Source organism: Lactuca virosa, chromosome 1 (assembly GCF_052849685.1).
Source record: "Lactuca virosa cultivar CGN04683 chromosome 1, Lactuca_virosa_CGN04683_v6, whole genome shotgun sequence".
Lineage (NCBI taxonomy): Eukaryota > Viridiplantae > Streptophyta > Magnoliopsida > Asterales > Asteraceae > Lactuca > Lactuca virosa.
In genome coordinates, this window is record NC_136426.1 from 330,538,843 (window position 1) to 330,561,443 (window position 22,601).

The window sequence follows — 22,601 nt, forward strand, 5'->3', positions numbered from 1 at the left end:
TGGCTTCACCACATGAACAGATTTCGAAAATGGACTCGATTTTCTCGATCCATTGAGTCAGGGCAATAACTCCTCCTTTGCCGTCGAAAGATGTGGGTTTTGCACCCATGAAGTCCTTATAGGAACACTCCTTCTGATGTCCCTGACCACCTTCATGATTTTGGGGATGCGTACCACCTCCCTGACCACAGATCTGCCAGGATTCATCTGTGACATCGCGGCAGCCACAGCAGCATTAACAGTTGCTTGGAACATAACGGGATCGAACTGAGGGGGCGGTGGTGGTGGTGGAGCGTCGTCATTCCTTCTGATAGGTCTTTTTCGAGGAGGCATCTTGTTCTAGAAATAATCAGGAAGAAGTGGATGGTAAGTCCTCGAGATATATGAAACCAAATATATCCTATCCTGATAATATAGTGTTCTACCAAGCAATAAGCAAAGGAAAGTTACTAATGCAAGTAAGTTATCGCTAAGAAACGAATAGGTAGCAACACTAGGAATGAATTTCTACAATGTATTCGGCTCTGAATAAAATACTCCTATAGTATTTTAAGTTTTATTGATACTGGGTAAGTTTTAGGCCTGTTGCAACACCAAAGTCACTCCTAAGCACATGTTGGTCATGTCTCGAATAAATATAGTTGATCACGCTATATTGACCCTAGACATGATTACATAACTGCCCAGGTTTAACCGATGTGTTCAATATCCAAAATACTTTTGTTTTGTTCTACTTATGATATTGATTCTGGTACGTAGGTATACTTGTATACTTTTTGAGAAAATACTTGTATTTTAAGAGTATACTTTTAGTTCAGAGCACTTCAGCCCCTTAGTGTTTATAGATGTATACCACGTAAGCTTCGGTATACTTAGTTCACTATAAACAATAGCTCTGATACCAATCTGTCACACCCCGAAACCGATGGCGGAAACGTTACGGGGCGGAGGACGTCATTTGTAGTATTACAACAGTTGTATCATAGTAAGCGAAGTAAACACAACCATTACATTATAATATGAGTATTTACATTGTTCAAAAACATGGTTTATACATATCAGTAAATATAGCAAAAGTAAAAGACGTGACTTTAGAATGTTCCGTCTTCTCCAAAAGTCGACAGGAGTACCTGTCTATTGATGCCCTGAGAATACAAGCAGTTTTAAAATATCATCATAAAGCTGGTGAGTTCATAAGCGTTTAGTTCTGGTAAAAGAAATGTTTCTTTGATCCCTTGAAAAGTGTATCCCAAGAAAATCCTATAATTTCTTATGAAAAGAGTTTGATTATCCATATGTTAAACAGCCCGATTACGAAAAGTTGAGTTATCCCAGGAAAATCCTATATTTTCCTTAAAAGTTGATAGTTGGTCATCGATTCTGAAATGAGGTGTACAAGTATCTACCATACTTGTATCGTTAGATGTAGTTTCCTTGAAAAACCCTGTTTACTCTCTGTGAGACGTATTAGCCTTATTAAATAAATAAAACTAATAAAGAAGTAGGTAGTGAACTAGATCCTAAGGGTATTATCAATACCCTCTAGTAATCAAATCGGTTATTACTTTGAGGTTAGTTCACTTGTTTCATTATTACAAAAGTAAGTCTCTGTTATCTAGGTTGCGAGTTTTATAACCATACATTAAACTGGATATGGCACGAAACGGGGCCAGTATCTTTTATGACTTTGTCACCCGTAGACCTGACGGTCCCACTGTAGCTAGCAGCGAGGTGCGGGATAGTCAGTCCCGTATAGATCTATACACAATAGTCACGCTCTCCCTACAAGAGATTCTGGTTATAAGGGCTAGTCCTACACTCTCGAATCCGGTGGAGTGTTACCAAGGACGTGTCTCCAATCCTAAAATAACAAACTTACAAGTAATAGCATCGAAAATCCTATTTATGTTTTGTATAAATCCTTTAGAGAATATCACATTCTATGAAAATATTTACAAGTTCCTTGCTTTAGTTTTGAAAACTGTTTCTACGAGTTGATTTCTTATTCGATTGGTAAAACGGTTTTCTGAGTTAAAAGCATACTGAACATATAATTATTTTAAACAAAATAATATACTTGAGCACAAGTTTCCTTGTACTTTTGCTTGTATTCCCCCCTGAAAACATGAAAAACTCGGAAAAAGCATAGGGGTATGAACTCACCTGAAGTGAGTGATGCGAATGTAAGATCAGAAAAAGGATGTTAAGTGTCAAGTGAAGTCTTGAGCACACGTACGAATCGTATTTAGCATATAGTGACATATATATGTATACAATTAGTGTTTACTCAACTAATCAGGTAAGGAATAACACTTTAAGGACTAAGAAATCCTTAATATAAGTGTTACAATCAATTAGCATTGCATAAGAGGAGTGTATGGTCACCAAATGGAGCTTTCGGTCCAAGTGGTTCTCGGTCCAAATGGGTTTTCGGTCCGAACTTTTCTCGGTCTGAAGGGGTTTTCGGTCCGAACGGTTCTCGGTCCGAAGGGTTCTCGGTCTGAAGGGGTTTTCGGTCCAAAAACCGAAAACTCCAGATCTTTGATGCGTGTGGTGTTTCTCAATGGCTTTCAAACATGCAAAGGGGTTCTAAGTTATATCTGAAGCCTTAAGTGCGGTTTAAGGTCTTAAAGGCACTTTTCTTTAGGGTTTTCAGTTTAAGGAGATGCACTAACCGAAAACTCCTTTTGTTCTTGGAAAAATGACGATTTCAAGGCTTTAAACAAGAGTTTCAACTAGATAATAAGTGCAGAAAGCAATACTTACGATTTTTGAGGCTAAAGGAGTTGATTTTTAGACCAAAACACTAGTGTGTGTTCTTGGTGTTCTTGGTGTTCTTGAAGATTAAACCCAAAAAGATGAAGTTAATGAATGAAATCGAAGGGGGATGCTAGTTAGGAAGATCTATCAACGATTCAAGGTTAAAGAAACACTTACATTTTCGAAAATTTGAAGATCAAAGTGAAGAACTTGATGATACTTGAGAGAGTTTTCGAGTTCTAGACTTGTAAAAAGGGGGGAAATGATCAAAATGATCAAGAAATATATATATATATATATATATATATATATATATATATATATATATATATATATATATATATATATATAAGATGGGGTTTTCGGTCCCTTGACCGAAAACTCTAAGGTCTTGACCGAAACTCCTTTTTGAGGAGGTTTTCGTTTTGCTTCATGTCTAGAACTTCAACAAATTCATCGTAACACCGATTCCTTTGATGTACTAAGTTTAGAATATCCTGATAGTTCAAAAATAATACTGACGTGAACAGGAATAAATCCAAATTGATTTATTTAAACGCAAAGTCTTTCCCAAACTATAAAATTTGTCGGAATTAAATAAAAACCCGAATTTGATTAACGGAAAATTGAGTAAGGATAACGGAAAAGTTTCGGGTTGTCACATCATCCCCCCGTTAGAGGGAATTTCGTCCCGAAATTTGAATATAGAATACAAATCATGGATTAGAAAAGAGATGCGGGTACTTATGATTCATCTGATCTTCGCGCTCCCAAGTGAATTCAGGTCCCCGCTTGGCATTCCAGCGAACCTTCACCATCGGGATGCGACTTTGTTTCGTTCGTTTGATCTCTCTATCCATGATTTCGACTGGTTCTTCTACGAAGTTCAGATTCTCGTTGATTTTAATCTTGTCGAGAGGAACCGTAAAGGTTTCGTCGGATACGCATTTCTTAAGATTCGAAACGTGGAATACATGATGAATGTTGCTAAGTTCTTGCGGTAAACGAAGTTTGTAGGCTACGGGACCAATCCTAGCGAGGATCTCGAAGGGTCCTATGTATCTTGGATTTAGCTTTCCACGCTTTCCGAAACGTATAATGCCTTTTCAGGGCGAGACCTTCAGCAGAACACGGTCTCCAACCTGGAACTCCGAGGGTTTTCGTCGTTTATCAGTGTAGCTCTTTTGTCTATCATGTGAGGCCTTAAGTCATTCTTGGATTTGTACGATCTTTTCAGTGGTTTCGCGGATGATTTCTGGACCAGTGAGAGTGCTGTCAGGGACTTGTCCCTTGGCTAGCTGCGTGTCGCCCACCTCAGTCCAGCACAGAGGGGATCTGCACTTGCGACCATAGAGGGCTTCGAAAGGCGCAGCCTTGATGCTGGTGTGGTAACTGTTGTGGTAGGAAAAATCAACCAAAGGAAGATGAGTGTCCCATGACGCGCCGAAATCGATGACGCAGGCTCTCAACATATCTTCCAGCGTGTGAATTGTTCTCTCACTCTGTCCATCAGTCTGAGGATGGTAAGCTGTGCTCATATGCAGCTTAGTTCCAACAGCTTTCCGTAGTGACTGCTAGAACCTCGAAGTGAACCTGCTATCTCGATCGGAGATAATGGACACAGGAACACCGTGCAGTCGGACTATCTCTTGGATGTAGATTCGCGTGAGTCTCTCCATTTTGAAAGTTTCTTTGATCAGTTGGAAGTGAGCGGATTTAGTCAGCCGATCGACAATTACCCAGATGGCGTCGTGCCCACTCGGCGACTTGGGTAGTTTGGTGATAAAATCCATAGAAATTCTCTCCCACTTCCACTCAGGTATCTCCGGCTGGTGGAGTAGACCTGAGGGTTTCTGATATTCGACCTTCACCTTGGCGCAAGTCAGGCACTTGCCCACGAAGGTAGCGATCCCCGCTTTCATGTTCGGCCACCAATATAGTTTCTTGAGATCGAGGTACATCTTGTCCGAACCTGGGTGAACGGAGTATCTAATCTTGTGAGCTTCATTCATTAGAACCTCTCTGTAGCCACCGAAATTTAGGGTCCAGATCCGGTCCAAGAAATAATAGACTCCGTCTCCCTTGATCTCTAGGTTCTTTTCCATTCCTGTCAAGGCTTCATCCGACATGTTCTCTGATTTTAAGGCTTCCAACTGAGCCTCCTTGATTTGTGCGGATAAGTGGGAATGGATGGTCATGGTCAGTGCCTTCACTCTACGACCTGAGTATTCCTTCCGGCTGAGGGCATCTGCCACCACATTGGCCTTGCCGGGATGGTAGCGGATTTCGCACTCGTAATCGCTGAGTAGCTCAACCCATCGCCGTTGTCTCATGTTCGGCTCCTTCTGGTCGAAGATATGTTGTAGACTTTTATGGTCAGTGAAAATAGTGCACTTGGTTCCGTAGAGATAATGTCTCCATATCTTAAGTACGAAGATTACTGCTTCCAATTCCAGATCGTGTGTTGTTAAGTTGACTTCGTGTGCTTTCAGCTGTCTTGAGGCATAAGCAATGAATTTTCCCCGTTGCATGAGCACACAGCCTAGGCCCTGATTAGATGTGTCGCAGTAGACAACAAAGTCCTCCGTCCCTTCGGGTAGGGACAAGATTGGTGCACTGCACAAGGCCTGCCTCAATGTTTGGAACGCAGTGTCTTGCTTTTCACTCCAACCAAAGGGTACGCCTTTTTGCGTCAGAGTGGTTTAGGGTTTGGCAATTCTGGAGAAATCTGGATAAATCTGCGATAGTAGCCAGCGAGACCCAAGAATTGACGGATTTCTGTTCATCAGGTCCATGAATACCGCCGGTGCATTGGTTAGACCGAAGGGCATCACTACAAATTCGTAGTGACCATACCGAGTCCGAAATGTTGTCTTAGGAACATCACTCTCATGGACTCGCAGCTGATGGTACCCTGATCTTAGATCTATTTTGGAAAAGTAGTTGGCTCCTTGAAGTTGATCGAAGAGGTCATCGATTCGAGGAAGAGGGTAACGGTTTTTGACTGTGAGCTTGTTCAGCTCTCGGTAGTCAATGCACATCCGAAAGGATCCATCCTTCTTTTTCACAAATAAGATCGGGGCTCCCCAGGGTGAGGAACTCGGTCTGATGAACCCTTTGCTGAGCAGCTCATTGAGCTGACTGGATAACTCCTGCATTTCTACCGGCGCTAATCGGTATGGGGATTTAGCTACGGGGTAGCTCCGGAGACTAAGTCGATACGAAACTCGTCTTGGCGTTTGGGAGGGATTCCCGGGAGATATTCGGGAAAAACATCGGGAAAGTTGCAGACTTCGGGGATGCTCTCGAGGTCTTTAACTTCCTGCTTCTTGTTAATGACGTGGGCTAGGAATGCATAAAACTCCTTTCGCAGGAGTTTCTGGGCCTGGATGCAAGAAATGATATGGAGGTTCGAACTGAGTTTATCGCCGTAAATTATGAGAGCTTCATCAGAGGAGAGATTGAGGCGGATAGCTTTTTCGTAACAAAGGATATCAGCACGATTGAGGCTCAACCAATCCATGTCGATGATGACATCGAAGCTTTTTATGGAGACTGGCATAAGGTCGATGGGAAAAGAATGATCGTTAATAGTGAGGGTACAGCCTACGTATATATCATTAGTGCTCTCTTTCTCACCGTTAGCCATCTCGCCTCGTGGGCAGTACTCGGCTATCATGAGTTCCTTTAAGCTTTCCCAACCCATAGCATTTTCCACTGGCAGGGTTAGGGATTTGACCCGACCATTCCACCAGGTCAGTGCCCTGTTGGCGAAAGTGCAAGCGGCGAATTTCACTTTGTTGGCTTCAGCACAGGAACAGATTTCGAAAATGGACTCGATTTTCTCGATCCATTGAGTCAGGGCAATAACTCCTCCTTTGCCGTTGAAAGATGTGGGTTTTGCGCCCATGAAGTCCTTATAGGAACACTCCTTCTGGTGTCCCTGACCACCTTCATGATTTTGGGGATGCGTACCACCTCCCTAACCACCAGATCTGCCAGGATTCATCTGTGACATCGCGGCAGCCACAGCAGCATTAACAGCTGCTTGGAACATAACGGGATCGAACTAAGGGGGCGGTGGTGGTGGTGGAGCGTCGTCATTCCTTCTGATAGGTCTTTTTCGAGGAGGCATCTTGTTCTAGAAACAATCAGGAAGAAGAGGATGGTAAGTCCTCGAGATATATGAAACCAAATATATCCTATCCTGATAATAAAGTGTTCTACCAAGCAATAAGCAAAGGAAAGTTACTAATGCAAGTAAGTTATCGCTAAGAAACGAATAGGTAGCAACACTAGGAATGAATTTCTACAATGTATTCGGCTCTGAATAAAATACACCTATAGTATTTTAAGTTGTATTGATACTGGGTAAGTTTTAGGCCTGTTGCAACACCAAAGTCACTCCCAAGCACATGTTGGTCATGTCTCGAATAAATATAGTTGATTAGGCTATATTGACCCTAGACATGATTACATAACTGCCCAGATTTAACCGCTGTGTTCAATATCCATAATACTTTTGTTTTGTTCTACTTATGATACTGATTCTAGTACGTAGGTATACTTGTATACTTTTTGAGAAAATACTTGTATTTTAAGAGTATACTTTTAGTTCAGAGCACTTCAGTCCCTTAGTGTTTATATTTGTATACCATGTAAGGTTCGGTATACTTAGTTCACTATAAACAATAGCTCTGATACCAATCTGTCACACCCCGAAACCGATTGCGGAAACGTTACGGGGCGGAGGACGTCATTTGTAGTATCACAACAGTTGTATCATAGTAAGCGAAGTAAACACAACCATTACATTATAATATGAGTGTTTACATTGTTCAAAAACATGGTTTATACATATCAGTAAATATAGCAAAAGTAAAAGACGTGACTTTAGAATGTTCCGTCTTCTCCAAAAGTCGGCAGGAGTACCTGTCTATTGATGCCCTGAGAATACAAGCAGTTTTAAAATATCAGCATAAAGCTGGTGAGTTCATAAGCGTTTAGTTCTGGTAAAAGAAATGTTTCTTTGATCATTTGAAAAGTGTATCCCAAGAAAATCCTATATTTTCTTATGAAAAGAGTTTGATTATCCATATGTTAAACAGCCCGATTACGAAAAGTTAAGTTATCCCAGGAAAATCCTATATTTTCGTTAAAAGTTGATACTTGGTTATCGATTCTGAAATGAGGTGTACAAGTATCTACCATACTTGTATCGTTAGATGTAGTTTCCTTGAAAAACCTTGTTTACTCTCTGTGAGACGTATTAGCCTTATTACATAAATAAAACTAATAAAGAAGTAGGTAGTGAACTAGATCCTAAGGGTATTATCAATACCCTCTAGTAATCAAATCGGTTATTACTTTGAGGTTAGTTCACTTGTTTCATTATTACAAAAGTAAGTCTCTGTTATCTAGGTTGCGAGTTTTATAACCATACATTAAACTGAATATGGCAGGAAACGGGGCCAGTATCTTTTATGACTTTGTCACCCGTAGACCTGACGGTCCCACTGTAGCTAGCAGCGAGGTGCGGGATAGTCAGTCCCGTATAGATCTATATACAATAGTCACGCTCTCCCTACAAGAGATTCTGGTTATAAGGGCTAGTCCTACATTCTCGAATCCGGTGGAGTGTTACCAAGGACGTGTATCCAATCCTAAAATAACAAACTTACAAGTAATAGCATCGAAAATCCTGTTTATGTTTTGTATAAATCCTTTAGAAAATATCACATTCTATGAAAATATTTACAAGTTCCTTGCTTTAGTTTTGAAAACTGTTTCTACGAGTTGATTTCTTATTCGATTGGTAAAACGGTTTTCTGAGTTAAAAGCATATTGAACATATAACTATTTTAAACAAAATAATATACTTGAGCACAAGTTTCCTTGTACTTTTGCTTGTATTCCCTCCAGAAAACATGAAAAACTCAAAAAAAGCATAGGGGTATGAACTCAGCTGAAGTGAGTGATGCGAATGTAAGATCGGAAAAAGGATGCTAAGTGTCAAGTGAAGTCGTGAGCACACGTACGGATCCTATTTAGCATATAATGACATATATATGTATACAATTAGTGTTTACTCAACTAATCAGGTAAGGAATAACACTTTAAGGACTAAGAAATCCTTAATGGAAGTGTTACAATCACTTAGGATTGCATAAGAGGAGTGTATGGTCACTAAATGGAGCTTTCGGTCCAAGTGGGTCTCGGTCCAAATGGGTTTTCGGTCCGAACGGTTCTCGGTCCGAAGGGGTTTTCGGTCCGAACGGTTCTCGGTCCGAAGGGTTCTCAGTCCGAAGGGGTTTTCGGTCCAAAAACCGAAAACTCTAGATCTTTGATGCATGTGGTGTTTCTCAATGGCTTTCAAACATGCAAAGGGGTTCTAAGTTATATCTGAAGCCTTAAGTGCGGTTTAAGGTCTTAAAGGCACTTTTCTTTAGGGTTTTCGGTTTAAGGAGATGCACTAACCGAAAACTCCTTTTGTTCTAGGAAAAATGACGATTTCAAGGCTTTAAACAAGAGTTTCAACTAGATAATAAGTGCAGAAAGCAATACTTACGATTTTTTAGGTTAAAGGAGTTGATTTTTGGACCAAAACACTAGTGTGTGTTCTTGGTGTTCTTGGTGTTGTTGAAGATTAAACCCAAAAAGATGAAGTTAATGAATGAAATCAAAGGGGGATGCTAGTTAGGAAGATCTATCAACGATTCAAGGTGAAAGAAACACTTACATTTTCGAAAATTTGAAGATCAAAGTGAAGAACTTGATGATACTTGAGAGAGTTTTCGAGTTCTAGACTTATAAAAAGGGGAAAATTGATCAAAATGATCAAGAAATATATATATATATATATATATATATATATATATATATATATATATAAGATGGGGTTTACGGTCCCTTGACCGAAAACTCTAAGGTCTTGACCGAAACTCCTTTTTGAGGAGGTTTTCGTCTTGCTTCATGTCTAGAACTTCAACAAATTCATCCTAACACCGATTCCTTTGATGTACTAAGTTTAGAATATCCCGATAGTTCAAAAATAATACTGACGTGAACAGGAATAAATCCAAATTGATTTATTTAAACACAAAGTCTTTGCCAAACTATAAAATTTGACGGAATTAAATAAAAACCCGAATTTGATTAACGGAAAATTGAGTAAGGATAACGGAAAAGTTTCGGGTTGTCACACATGAGCTATTAGACAAGGGTTTCATTAGACCGAGCAGTTCACCGTGGGGAGCCCCGATTCTATTTGTGAAGAAGAAGGACGGGTCGCATCGGATGTGTATAGATTATAGGGAGCTGAATAAGGTAACGGTGAAGAACCGTTACCCACTCCCGAGGATTGATGACCTCTTTGACCAGCTACAGGGAGCATCTTGGTTCTCCAAGATTGATTTGCGATCTATCATCAGATGAGGGTCAGAGAGGAGGATGTATAGAAGACTGCGTTCCGGACGCGCTATGGCCACTATGAGTTTGTGGTGATGCCTTTCGGGCTCACCAATTCTCCTGCCGCGTTCATGGACCTCATGAACCGCTTGTGTAGACCGATGTTACACCGGTCTGTGATAGTGTTTATTGATGATATCTTGGTTTACTCCAAGACGCGAGAGCAGCATGAGGAGCATATGTGAGAGGTTCTGGAGACTTTAAGAAGGGAGAGCTTGTATGCTAAGTTCTCCAAGTGTGAGTTCTGGTTGCGCGAGGTGCAGTTTCTCGGACACCTTGTCAACCAGAACGGGATATCGGTGGACCCGGCCAAGGTTGAGGCCGTGATGAGGTGGGAAGTTCCGAGGTCTCCATCTGAGATTCGGAGCTTTCTGGGATTGGCAGGCTACTATCGGAGATTCATTCAGGACTTCTCCAAGATAGCCATGCCCCTGACCAGGCTGATGAGGAAAGCCGTGGTCTTTCGCTGGGGGCCTGAGCAGCAGGCCGCATTTGAGACACTGAGACAGAGATTGTGCGAGGCGCCAATCTTAGCCCTGCCAGAGGGCATGGAGGATTTTGTGGTATATTGTGATGCGTCCATCTCAGGTTTGGGCGCGGTACTGATGCAAAGAGGGCATGTTATTGCATACGCTTCGAGGCAGCTGAAGCCTCACGAGGCGAATTACCCGACGCATGATTTGGAGCTGGGGGCTGTTGTTTTTGCCCTCAAGATTTGGCGTCATTACCTATATGGTGTTCATTGTACCATTTACACGAATCACAAGAGTTTGAGGTACCTCATGGATCAGTCGAACCTGAACATGAGGCAGCGTCGGTGGCTTGATGTGGTTAAGGATTATGATTGTGAGATCCTCTACCACCCGGGGAAGGCCAATGTCGTGGCCGATACACTTAGCCGCAAGGCAGCGCCAATCAAGGACATCTGTCTGAGGATGATAGTGGTGACTCCACTGTTGGAGCGGATCCGGGAGGCTCAGCAGGAGGCTATGAAGGAGGAACATCGGAAGAGCGAGCGTATAGTGGGTCAGGTTTCCTCCTTCGATTATGATAGCCGAGGGTTATTGACTCTGCACCGTAGGGTGTGGGTCCCTTATCATGGAGGCGTGCGCCAGATCCTGATGGAGGAGGCACACAAATCCAGATTTTCTATCCATCCCGGAGCGACGAAGATGTATAGAGATCTTCGTCCTGATTATTGGTGGCCCTGCATGAAGCGGGACGTAGCATGGTATGTGGAGCGGTGCTTGACCTGCAGGAAGGTCAAGGCCGAGCACCAGAGGCCACACGACAAGATGCAGCCGTTAGATATTCCCTTGTGGAAATGGGAGGATATTACCATGGATTTCATTACCAAGCTTCCCAAGACTGCACGGGGAGTGGATTCGATTTGGGTAATCGTGGATCGGTTGACCAAGAGTGCCCATTTCATACCGATCCAGGAGAGCATTTCGGCCGAAAAGTTGGCCGACATCTATATCCAAGAGGTGGTAGCTCGGCACGGAGTGCCAGTTTCAGTGATTTCCGACAGGGATGTGCGGTTCACTTCCAGGTTTTGGAAGAAGTTTCATGACGAGCTGGGTACTCGTCTGCACTTTAGCACCGCCTTTCACCCGCAAATGGATGGTCAGAGCGAGCGGACCATCCAGACGCTAGAGGATATGTTGCGGGCATGTGTTTTAGAGTTCGGGGGTAGTTGGGATACCTACCTTCCATTGGCGGAGTTCTCGTATAATAATAGATATCATGCGAGTATTGACCGTCCTCCCTTCGAGATGTTATACGGGAGGAAGTGCAAAACCCCGATATGTTGGGGTGAGGTTGGCCAGAGGGTCATGGGGAGCACCGAAGTGGTTATCAAGACGACAGAAAGGATTCAGCAGGTTCGGAGCAGACTTCAGACTGCTCAGAGTCGGCAGAAAAGTTATGCCGACAAGCGCCGATCGGACCTAGAGTTTCAGGTCGGGGTTATGGTTCTCCTGAAGGTGTCGCCATGGAAGGGCGTCATCCGAATCAGGAAGCGGGGAAAGTTGGGTCCCAGGTATATTGGACCCTTCAGGGTTATAGCCCGCGTGGGCAAGGTGGCATATAGGTTGGATTTGCCAGCCGAACTCAGTCAGATTCATAGCACTTTACACGTCTCCCAGTTAAGGAAATGTTCGGTGGACGATTCGGCAGTGGTGCCATTAGAGGATATTCAGGTCAATGACAGCCTGAATTACATCGAGCGGCCTGTAGCGATTCTCGACCGGAAGTCGAAGGATCTGAGGAACAAGAGGGTCAAGCTGGTAAAGGTGCAATGGCAGCACCGGAAGGGCTCGGAATGGACTTGGGAGCCGGTGGATGAGATGATGGAGCATTACCCAGAGCTTTCCCAGGAACGAGCAGCAGACTTCGAGGACGAAGTCTAAAATAAGTGGGGGAGATTTGTAGTACCTGGTTCCTGGTATGTATTTTATTTAAGTAATTTTGCATTTTTGGCCTGGGACTCGGCGAGTTGAAGGCCTAACTCGCCGAGTAGAAGCAGGATGAGACGCGGGATTTAAGTATGGGACTCGTCGAGTCGGGTCCTGGACTCTACGAGTAGGCTCTGTCTGGACAAAACCCTAATCTGAGGGTTTGCACCCTATTTAAACAACCTTATACAGCCTCCATCGCCCCTTTATGCTCCCAGAAACCCTCCATAGCAAACCCTAAGCGTTTTGGTGCAAGATCTAAGGCTTTTGAGTGATTTTGTGGGTTTTGACCACAAGGAAGAAGGAAGAGCATAGAAGGATCAAGAGGAGACTGAAGGATTCGAGTTTGGTGCATCATTTGCAGTGTTTGAAAGGTATAAAGTCTGTACCTTGCTTGCTTATTCGTTTGATCCCTTTTTGGGGAAATGTAGGGCTTTTATAAGCCATTCTTGGTAACCAACCATGATTGCAAGCATGGTTGGGGGTTGAGGCTTCGAATCTAGGCCCATGGAAGAGTTGCAAGGCAGAAAAGGGGTGCTTTTGCACCCATGGAAGCCCCCATGCAACTTAAGAGCCTCTTTTAGAGCCTTTTTGGCTCAAAGTCCCATGCATGCACGTAAAGTTCATAACTTTACGTGCTAGATCGAGTTTAGGGGCCTAGATCTATCATTTGGACAAGAGTTGTACACCAGAAATCGAAGGAATAGACTTGGGACTGCATCGACTCGGCGAGTCATTCTTGGGACTCGGCGAGTCCGAGGCTTGACTTCTTTTCTGTTATGGTCCAAGAGACCCAGTTGAGTGAAAGAAGGGTTTTAGAGGGTCAAGGAGAGTGACCCAAACGTATCGGGATAAGCCATAGTCCTGGAGTTCATAGGACTCGGCGAGTCCATGAGTCGACTCGGCGAGTCCAAGGCAATCTCCCAACTTTTGAAGAAGAACTCGACGAGTTGTTCATACAACTCGGCGAGTCGAGGACAGGACGTGTTCATAGTATGAAGATGGACTCGACGAGTTGTTCACACAACTCGGCGAGTCGGATGAAGGTTCATCAGGGGTTGTGTAGAAGGAGAACTCGTCGAGTCATTGCTAAACTCGACGAGTAGAGTCGTGGATGAGGACAGTTGAAGAGATAGGGACTCGACGAGTTGGCGGCCCAACTCGGCGAGTCGGGTCAACTGGAAGTTGACTTTGACTTTGACTTGGACTTGGTTAGGGGTAAAATGGTCATTTTACCCTAAGAATAGATATCAGACTCTGATTAAGTGTTTTGTGGGGGATTATAGCCGGAGGATTTCCGGAGCAGCAGCAGACAGAGATTTCCCGCACAGATTATCAGCAGCTACTCGTTCGAGGTGAGTTACCTTCCAGTAGCGGTGGGTCTACGGCCACAATGCCGACCCACTAGTAGGAGTTGTATGTTGGATGGTTGTCTTTGTGATATTCATCTAGGTTGCTACTACCTGATATGTTATATGTTGGCGTGATATGTTATATGTGATAGTAGTAGAGTTCGGTTGTTAGGACCGAAGGGTAGGTCAGACACCCCAGATATGTCTGACAAAATGTGATGATATGTTTATTTGCTGGCATGATATGTTATATGTGATAGTGGTAGTAGGGAGGGAATAGTCCCCAAGTTCGGTTGTTAGGACCGAAGGGTAGGTCTGACACCCCAGAAACGTCTGACAGTATGTTTACGTTATGATATATGTGATAGTAGCAGTAAGGGTGGAATAGTCCCCGAGGTTCGGTTAGTAGGACCGAAAGGTAGGTCAGCACCCCAGAATGGCTTGACATGGGTAGGTCAGCACCCCAGAATGGTTTGACACGGGTAGGTCGGCACCCCAGAATGGCCGTACTGGGTAGGTCGGGCACCCCAGAATTGCCCGGCAGTATGTATGTGATATGTCTGTATGGTATGTGGTATGATGGGGGAACTCACTAAGCTTTGTGGTTACAGTTTTAGTTTTGGTTTCAGATGCCTCTTCGTCTAAGGGGAAGGAGCCGGCAGTGTAGCAGCGCATCACACACACATATGATTTCTACATGGAGTTTTCTGGGATTGTACTCTGATTGATTTTTACTTTGACATTATGATTTCAGACACATTGTTATGGTTTTGTTTGCAAATTTTATGGCATGGGAAACGTTTTGGTAAACTATGTTGAGAATTACTAAAAAAAAAATTGGGCTTGGAAATTGGGATGTTACAATACTCCTCTTCCTCCTCAAAGATGCACTAAAATCCTTCAAGGTTAGCTTGGGGACTCTCTTAGCTCACTACACTCGTTTAGGGTTTCACACAGAAGGGTTAGGCAGCTGGTGAGGCAGAAATGGGGGCATAAGTTCCCTTATATACGCCCCAACCCAGGGAAATTAGGGTTTCTCTGCCCAGCACCCACTCGGCGAGTCCATTCATTAATCTCACGCGGACAACTCGACTCTACTCGACGAGTTGGACTCACAACTCGTTGAGTCACTCCATAAATCTCAAAATTAAACACACAATAATATACGTGAAAGTACGGATGTTACACCAAAAGTTCCTCATTAACAAGATCTAAACAAAATGATGAGCAAGGTGATGGCTTTTACCTTCCAACAGAAACTCCAAGTGAAAGAATACTAGATCCCACAGCTTCTCCTCGTTCCTTGCTTGTATCTCACTTCTTCCCTTCCAAAAGATTCACCAAAGCACTCAAATATTAGCTCTATCACTCTCTCTTAGCTCAATGGCCGATTAGGATTTCACACAGGGGGGTTGGGTAGCTGGTGAAGCGGAAATGAGCACATAAGTTCCTTTAAATAGGCCCCAACCCGAGAGATTTAGAGTTTCATCTCACAGCGCCAACTTGACGAGTCGACTCTCTGACTCGTCGAGTCGGATATTAAACCCACGTGGGCAATCATCTCTACTTGACGAGTTGAGGCACCAACTCGTCGAGTTCCTCAATAAATCTCAAAAATAAATATATAAATAATATACCGGGGAGTCTGGATGTTACATGGAAGGGCCAAGGGCTGGTGATGCTGGTCAACGGAATGGCCGGTTGATTTAGAAAGGGGCGAATGCTTGGCATTCTTTGCATTTTTTGGTTAGGGTTGCAGCGTCGTTGTATACGTCTGGCCAATATACTCCTAGGCAGAGTATTTTACATGTGAATGCTCCAGCGTCTTCGTGTGCCGCCGTGTCCCCGGAATGACTTTCCTCCAGGAACGTCTGTCCCTCTGTCTTAAGGATGCATTTTAGCCATGGGCTTAAATATCCTCTCCGATACAGCTGGTTGTCTCTGATTGCAACATGTGACGCCCTGATATTGACTTTTCTTGCCTCCTCAGGGTTATCCGGGAGTACACCATTCCGTAAGTAATCGACGTATGGTTTGGTCCATTCCGGTGTAGTCGATATTGTATTAACCCTTTGGTTATCAATACTTCTCTCCGTGAGCACTTCAACTAGCACTTTATTTGTTAAGTGATCATAAGAAGTTGAGGCTAGCTTGTTGAGAGCATTTGCCCTTGCGTTCTTTCCCCTGGAGATTTGTTTTATCGAAAAACTTTTGAATGTGCTGGTCAGACTACGGAATGCGTCTAGATATTTCTGCATCCTTGAATCTTTTGCTTCATATGTTACATTTATCTGGTTTGTCATAAGTAATGAATCACTGAGAGCTGCTAGTTGCTTTGCACCAACTTCCTTGGCTAGCCTCAGACCCGCTAGGAATGCTTCGTACTCTGCCTCGTTGTTAGATACTTGGAAATCAAACCATAGCGCATAAGTGATTTCTTCACCTTTGGGGCTTTGAAGGATCTGGCCTGCGCCCAAGTCTTCCTTCCTTGTTACGCCATCGGTGTATAATTTCCAAAGTTCTTTGCCAACTTCAGGCTCCAATGGATCGACAGAGATTGTCGCCGGCACTCTATTGATGGTATCTGGGATTTCGACTAGGAAGTCTGCGACGGCTTGGGCTTTGATGCTAGTCTGGGGGTGATAATGGATATCATGTTCGCCTAATTCTATGGCCCATTTAGCCAGGCACCCAGACTTTTCTGACCTCAGCAGAACTTGCTTTATTGGGTAACTAGTGAGAACATCCACCTTGTGAGCTTGGAAATACCTCCGTAGCCGCCTAGCAGCGTACACCAGGGTCAGGACCAGCTTCTCTAAGGCCGGGTAATTGACCTCTGGCCCTTGCAAGTCCCTACTAACAAAATGAATGGGGACCTGCTTGCCCTCCCTTTCCACCGCTAACACAGAGGAGATGGCTTCTTCAGAAGCTGCTAAATACATTTGTAGTGTCTCCCCTGGTAGTGGGCAGGCGAGAGTCGGTAGTTGGTGTAACGCATCTTTCAGTCGTTGCAATTCCTCATCTGATTTTTCTGTCTATTTGAATTGTTTTTTATCTAGGCACCCTTTGAGTGTTTGGTATAGAGGAAGTGCCTTTTCTGCAGATTTGGCAATGAATCTTCCGAATGCTGTTAGCCTACCGTTGATTTCTTGTACACCCTTCAGGTTGTGGGGGGGGGGGGGGTTTGACTCAAGGAACTCCTGGATTTTGGTGGGATTAGGCAGGATCCCTTCCTTGGATATCTGATACCCCAGGAATTGACCTTTCTCTACTCCAAAGGTACACTTAGTTGGGTTTAGCTTCATCTTCACTTTAGCTAGCATTTTGAAAGTTTCTTCTACGTCGTGGAGCAATGTTTCTTCATTGTGGCTCTTCACCACCATGTCATCGACGTAAACTTCGATATTCCTACCAATTTGATCAGCGAATATCTTGTCCAAATGACATTTTTTGGTAGCGAAAAGTGCCCTTCTCAGTGTGGAAGGCAGCTTTTGCCTCGTCCTCTCGTTTCATATGTACCTGATGGTAGCCCTTGTACGCATCAAGGAAACATTTGAGCTGAAAACCTTCAAGCGACTGAACCTTCTGATCTATCTCCGGAAGGGGATGACAAAACTTCGGACAAGCGTTATTAAGATCATAGTAATCAATGCATATTCGCCATGACCCGTTGGTTTTCTTTACCATGATAGGATTTACGATCCATGTCAGGAACATTGCTTCCCTGAGTATGCCGGCATTCACCAGATCATCTACTTCTACGTTTATAGCCCTGTTCCGGTCTTCTGCCTAGCCCCTCTTCTTTTGTTTAACAGGATTGCTTCCAGGCCTGATATTGAGACTGTGTTCTATAACCTGCCGATCCATGCCTGTCAGATCTATTGGTTTCCAGGTGAAAACGGTGGAATATTGCTTCAGGAGCGCTACCAGTAGCGCCCTGGTCTCACCAGATAGCTGAGCGCCGATTCGCACGAGCTATTCTAGGTATTCCATGTTTATTTGATGTTGTTCGGTGGAACATCCCTCCTTTGATTTCTTTGGTGCTCGCACCAACTCGGGAATGGCTATGATCTGGTGGAAATGTTGTGCCCGGGTGTTTGTGGTGAGGATCATCACTAATCCCTGGCACGTGCTAAATTTAACGATGCCATGGATCGTCGATGGTAAAAAGTGTAGTAAGGAGATTGTCGATCGTCCAAGTAGAATATTATGTTCTGCTGGAAACCGGATCACAGAGAATTTGATTGTTCTTGTGATTCGGTCCATTTCATCATGACTGACCAACGTTAAGGGTGGTCGGATAGTACCTAATGGCCATAAACTGTGACCAGTGAACCCTACCAATGTCCCTCCGGTTGGCGGTCGTAGTCCCTCCTTCCACGTATCTGGTAGCTGCCTGAAACAGTGCTCATAGAGTATATCAGAGCAGCTACCATTGTCGATGTATATTCGATGGATTTTCGTGTTATGAATGAATCCAGATATGAGGAGTGGGTCTCATGGATCCCGGTTCAATGGTCTGGGATCGCTGCTTGAAAAGCTAATATTGAGTAGATTTCTCGAGAGTACCTCTATCTTGTCATCCACTTGGTGAGTTGTGTTTCTCTTATGAGTACCTTCGTACCGTCATGCAGAAGCTCCTGCAGCAGATCTGGATGCGCTATCACCGTTTGAGGCAGCGAACCATCCAACGACAGCTACCAGAAACTGCTCTGGAGTACTGGCTTCGCAATCGGTAGGATCTGTGTCATTAGCACCTGGATTGGTGTCTCTGTTTTATACTCGCAGTGGTGTTCGTTGGTTACTGTCACCGGTATTTGAAACATATCTTCTACTTTAGTCGTAGATGCTGTTGGGTTTAGATCGCCCTTTCGCAGAGAACCAGCGTCGTTTATTGGCTGTATCACTCTGAGGATATGTCCGGATAGCGCCAAATGTTGTGACAGGCTCTTCAGGGGATTGGATTTTGGTTGATGGACCTGTCCTAAAAGTTTTCCTGAGAACACAACACAGAAGAATCGTTAAAGGACGTCCGAGTGTTCTCCCAGGACGTCGCTCCGATGATCAAGTTAGTTTTTTGAGAGAGAGTTTAGGGTAAGTTCCGTGAGGAAGAAGATGGATCCCTTCCTTGATCTGGAAGAGATCCTTTTATACATGTTACTAACGGATCGTGGGGACCTTGTCCAGTGGGTGTGAAACGTGGCCTCCTCTTACTGGGAGGGATGTGCCCATGCTAACTAACTTGCTAGGTGACGTCAGTTATGGGCATCACCAAGCTTTTTTTCACGACCTGATTGGTTGTGAGTGAATGAGAAGATCATGAGGAATATTCTTTCCTCGTGAGGGAAAACGAACCCCCATCCCGGTTTCGGCTCACTTAGGCCAAGATCGGGCCTCGACCAAGGCCTTGGCTTGATAACGTTCCGTTTATGCTCTCCGTTAAGTTTAACGTGGCCGTTCAGAGTAACGTTAACAATGTCCATCCTTGAAGGAAGAAGATCCTTGGAGTGCTTTTGGAAAGCTTGAAGCTTTGTAGATCTGATTTTTTCACCTTGCAAGCAACCTCCAAAATGTATAACGTTATGAACTTGATGAATGTTTCCTTAGATCATGCTAGTTCTTAAGCATATTTGCTTTTTGGTCCCATAATATTGGTATTCATGAGTCTGGATTACTTTAAATCATAAGAGTTGTCCTTTCAGACGTTTTTGAGTGCTAGGAACCATAAAAAAGTGATATTGGTCCCTTTCTTCCATCCATGCAAGTGTTATGATGCTTAGGTTTGTGTATTAAGTTAGGGTTTTGGTTTTAGGACTCCTTCTAGACATAGAAAGCCATAAATTTATAAACTTTATGAGTTAGAATGATATTTGGGACTAGATATGAATTCTGGAAGTAATGTCTTGATGCAATAAGCATTTAATGAAGAAAAGTGGGATCAGGTCGTGTACGCCGGGTGTACATAGTGGTACGCAACGCGTAATGGGAAGAGGCCCTGTAATCTGGCCAAGGATCTACTATGTCTAACATAGTGACTGAGTAGGCAGGGCGTACTCAGTCAGTGTTGACCCCCTTTGACTTTTTGACTTTGACTTTGACCAGAATTTTGACCAAGTTTGGCTTAGGGGTATTTTGGGTAATTTAAATAGTAGATTGAGTGTAACGTCCCATTTTCACAACCAAAAATTTTCATTTTTATTAAGATAAAAACTTCCCAATTTATTAATCCATTAATTAAGAAAACCATTTATTCCGAATTACATTTATTAAAAATCAGAGTATTGTAGAAATGCGGAATCTTCAATGTTGCTAATGAGTGTGTACAGTCCCGCCTTCTCCTTCCAGCAATAACCAATGATACTTGAAACCATAAAAAACTGAGTAAGCATAAAGCTTAGTGAGTTTCCCCCCAAAATACCACCACACAGAACAAGCATTAACACAAACACTCATGCCTGGCCCAATCAGCCTCGGGTTGGAATACCAGCATGCCGGGTCCAATCAACCATCGGGTTGGAATACCCATGGTTTTTTGGCCTACCGCCTCAACCATACCGCTCTTCCCGAGCCTCCGTGCCTACGTGTCACACCCCCAAACCGAATCGGCGGAAACGTTCAGGGGTGGAGGACGCCATGTATAGTATCACAACAATTGCATCATAGTTATCAAAGTAAACACAACCATTACATTGAATAAGTAAAATATTTACATTTGTTTGATACATAGACTGTATACAGCAAAATTATAGCAAAATATAAAAGATGTGATTTTGAAAAGAGTATCAGCATTAAAGTTGGTGAGTTCATAAGCATGTTTTAGTAATAAAAACCTGTTGATGAATCTATGAAAATGTTCATATGTTTCCAAGAAAATCCAATATTTTCTTTAGTAAAAACGTGATAATACCAGTTCCTTCTATGACCACTTAGTTCATACTAGTTATGTATAAACCAATATCGAACAAACAGTTGATTATGTGGATATTCCCTAAACCCACAACCAAACAAGGAACAGGAAATGAGGCGGAAACCACACATTCCACAGTCTATCGGATATTCTTCACACATAACCCAGATGCAAAAACTAAGGAATTATAGAATTAACTATGAATGTTTGTTACTGTATCCTGTTGTAGTGTATGAAAAATGCTAGTTTGTATGCTTGGTTGCTACCAGATGTATTGTATGGTGAGTTCTGTATGAAAACATCTGTATTGGATGTTATGTATGAAAAACCCTGGCTACCTCCAGTATGTATAGTAGTTTTTTTACTTAAAGTAAAACCATGTATTCAAATTCCCTAGACTCCTCCAGTTGTAATGTATGATAGTTCTATTAATGAAAATAAAACTAATTGGAGATCTAATTTCTGTCAACAAATGGTTAGTTTATACTATTGTGAGTTCGTATACCCATGCTTGATATGACCTAGTGACCTATACGACGTTCTTCAAGTGTCGGATATATGACATTTGTCACCTCAGGCATACCTGCCAAACTGTAGCTATCAGTTCAGGTGTGGGATTGTCAGTCCCGAATAGATCTATTCACAAATCTCACGCTCTCCCTCCAGGAGACTCTGGTTATACTGTGTTAGGATTTAGTTTCGTACCCCGAAGGGTACAAAGTGAAGTAGTTGTTGGGTTTTGAGTATTCTAACACTCTTATGGTGTACATGCAACCCTATAAACCTTGGATCTCTGTTTTCTCTATTATACATGCAAATATTAACTATTCCAAGGTTTCATCCTAACTAGCATATTATGAAGCACCTATACTACAAAGTTCTAGTTAGATGACATACCTTTTAATGTAGCTTGATGTCTTCAAGCTTTAAGAGCATAGCCCCAATAGTTTGGAAGCCTCAAATGGAATCACAAATCACCAAAACACCTTGGAAGAACTTGAGAGAATATGTATGCACACTAAAATCGGCCCGCTCTTATTTTCACACACTTGTGCCAATTTTGTGAGCCAAGGACCCCTTTATATATTATGGAGGATTAGGGTTACATCCATGTAAACCCTAATACCCATGACCTTTCATTTACATAGGATCCGTGGGTTAAAAGCTCCATGGACCATCCATGAAAGCTTAGCCCAACCTAAATGAACTTGGCCCATTCCATATATATAAGAGTCCATATTTAATTAGTTCTTTTTGATCACTTAATTAATTCTAAATTAATTCTTAATCAATACTAATTAAATAATATGATTCCATATTAATATATTAGAACTTATACTATATTAAAATAAGTCATAAATATACTATTCTCAAAAGACTATCCATATAAATTGTGTCGGTGAAGTGCAACCCAAATGGACCATGCCGGGTCGGGTCAAGTACATACCAAATATAGTTATGGACTTAGACATTAATCCAACAGTCTCCCACTTGGATAAGTCTAAAACTATTATTGAGTATGACTTCAAAACCTAACCGGCAATCGTAGCTCTTAAAGCCGCTGTCGAACTCTGACCTTGTCAATGACTTGTCCATTAGATAATGGATCACATATTCCTCCATTCTAGATATCATATGGACTGAGACATGGATTATAAT

At 42.9% G+C, this 22,601-nt stretch overlaps 1 protein-coding gene across 1 annotated transcript; it reads right to left on the bottom strand.

Annotated features, from left to right (window-relative positions):
• Positions 1–15,741: 15,741 nt before the first annotated feature.
• Positions 15,742–16,977, bottom strand: LOC145131385 (uncharacterized). The gene has a single exon (XM_079066078.1). The coding sequence runs from the start codon at positions 16,975–16,977 to the stop codon at positions 15,742–15,744; it is 1,236 nt and encodes a 411-aa protein (XP_078922204.1).
• Between the last annotated feature and the right edge of the window lie 5,624 nt (positions 16,978–22,601).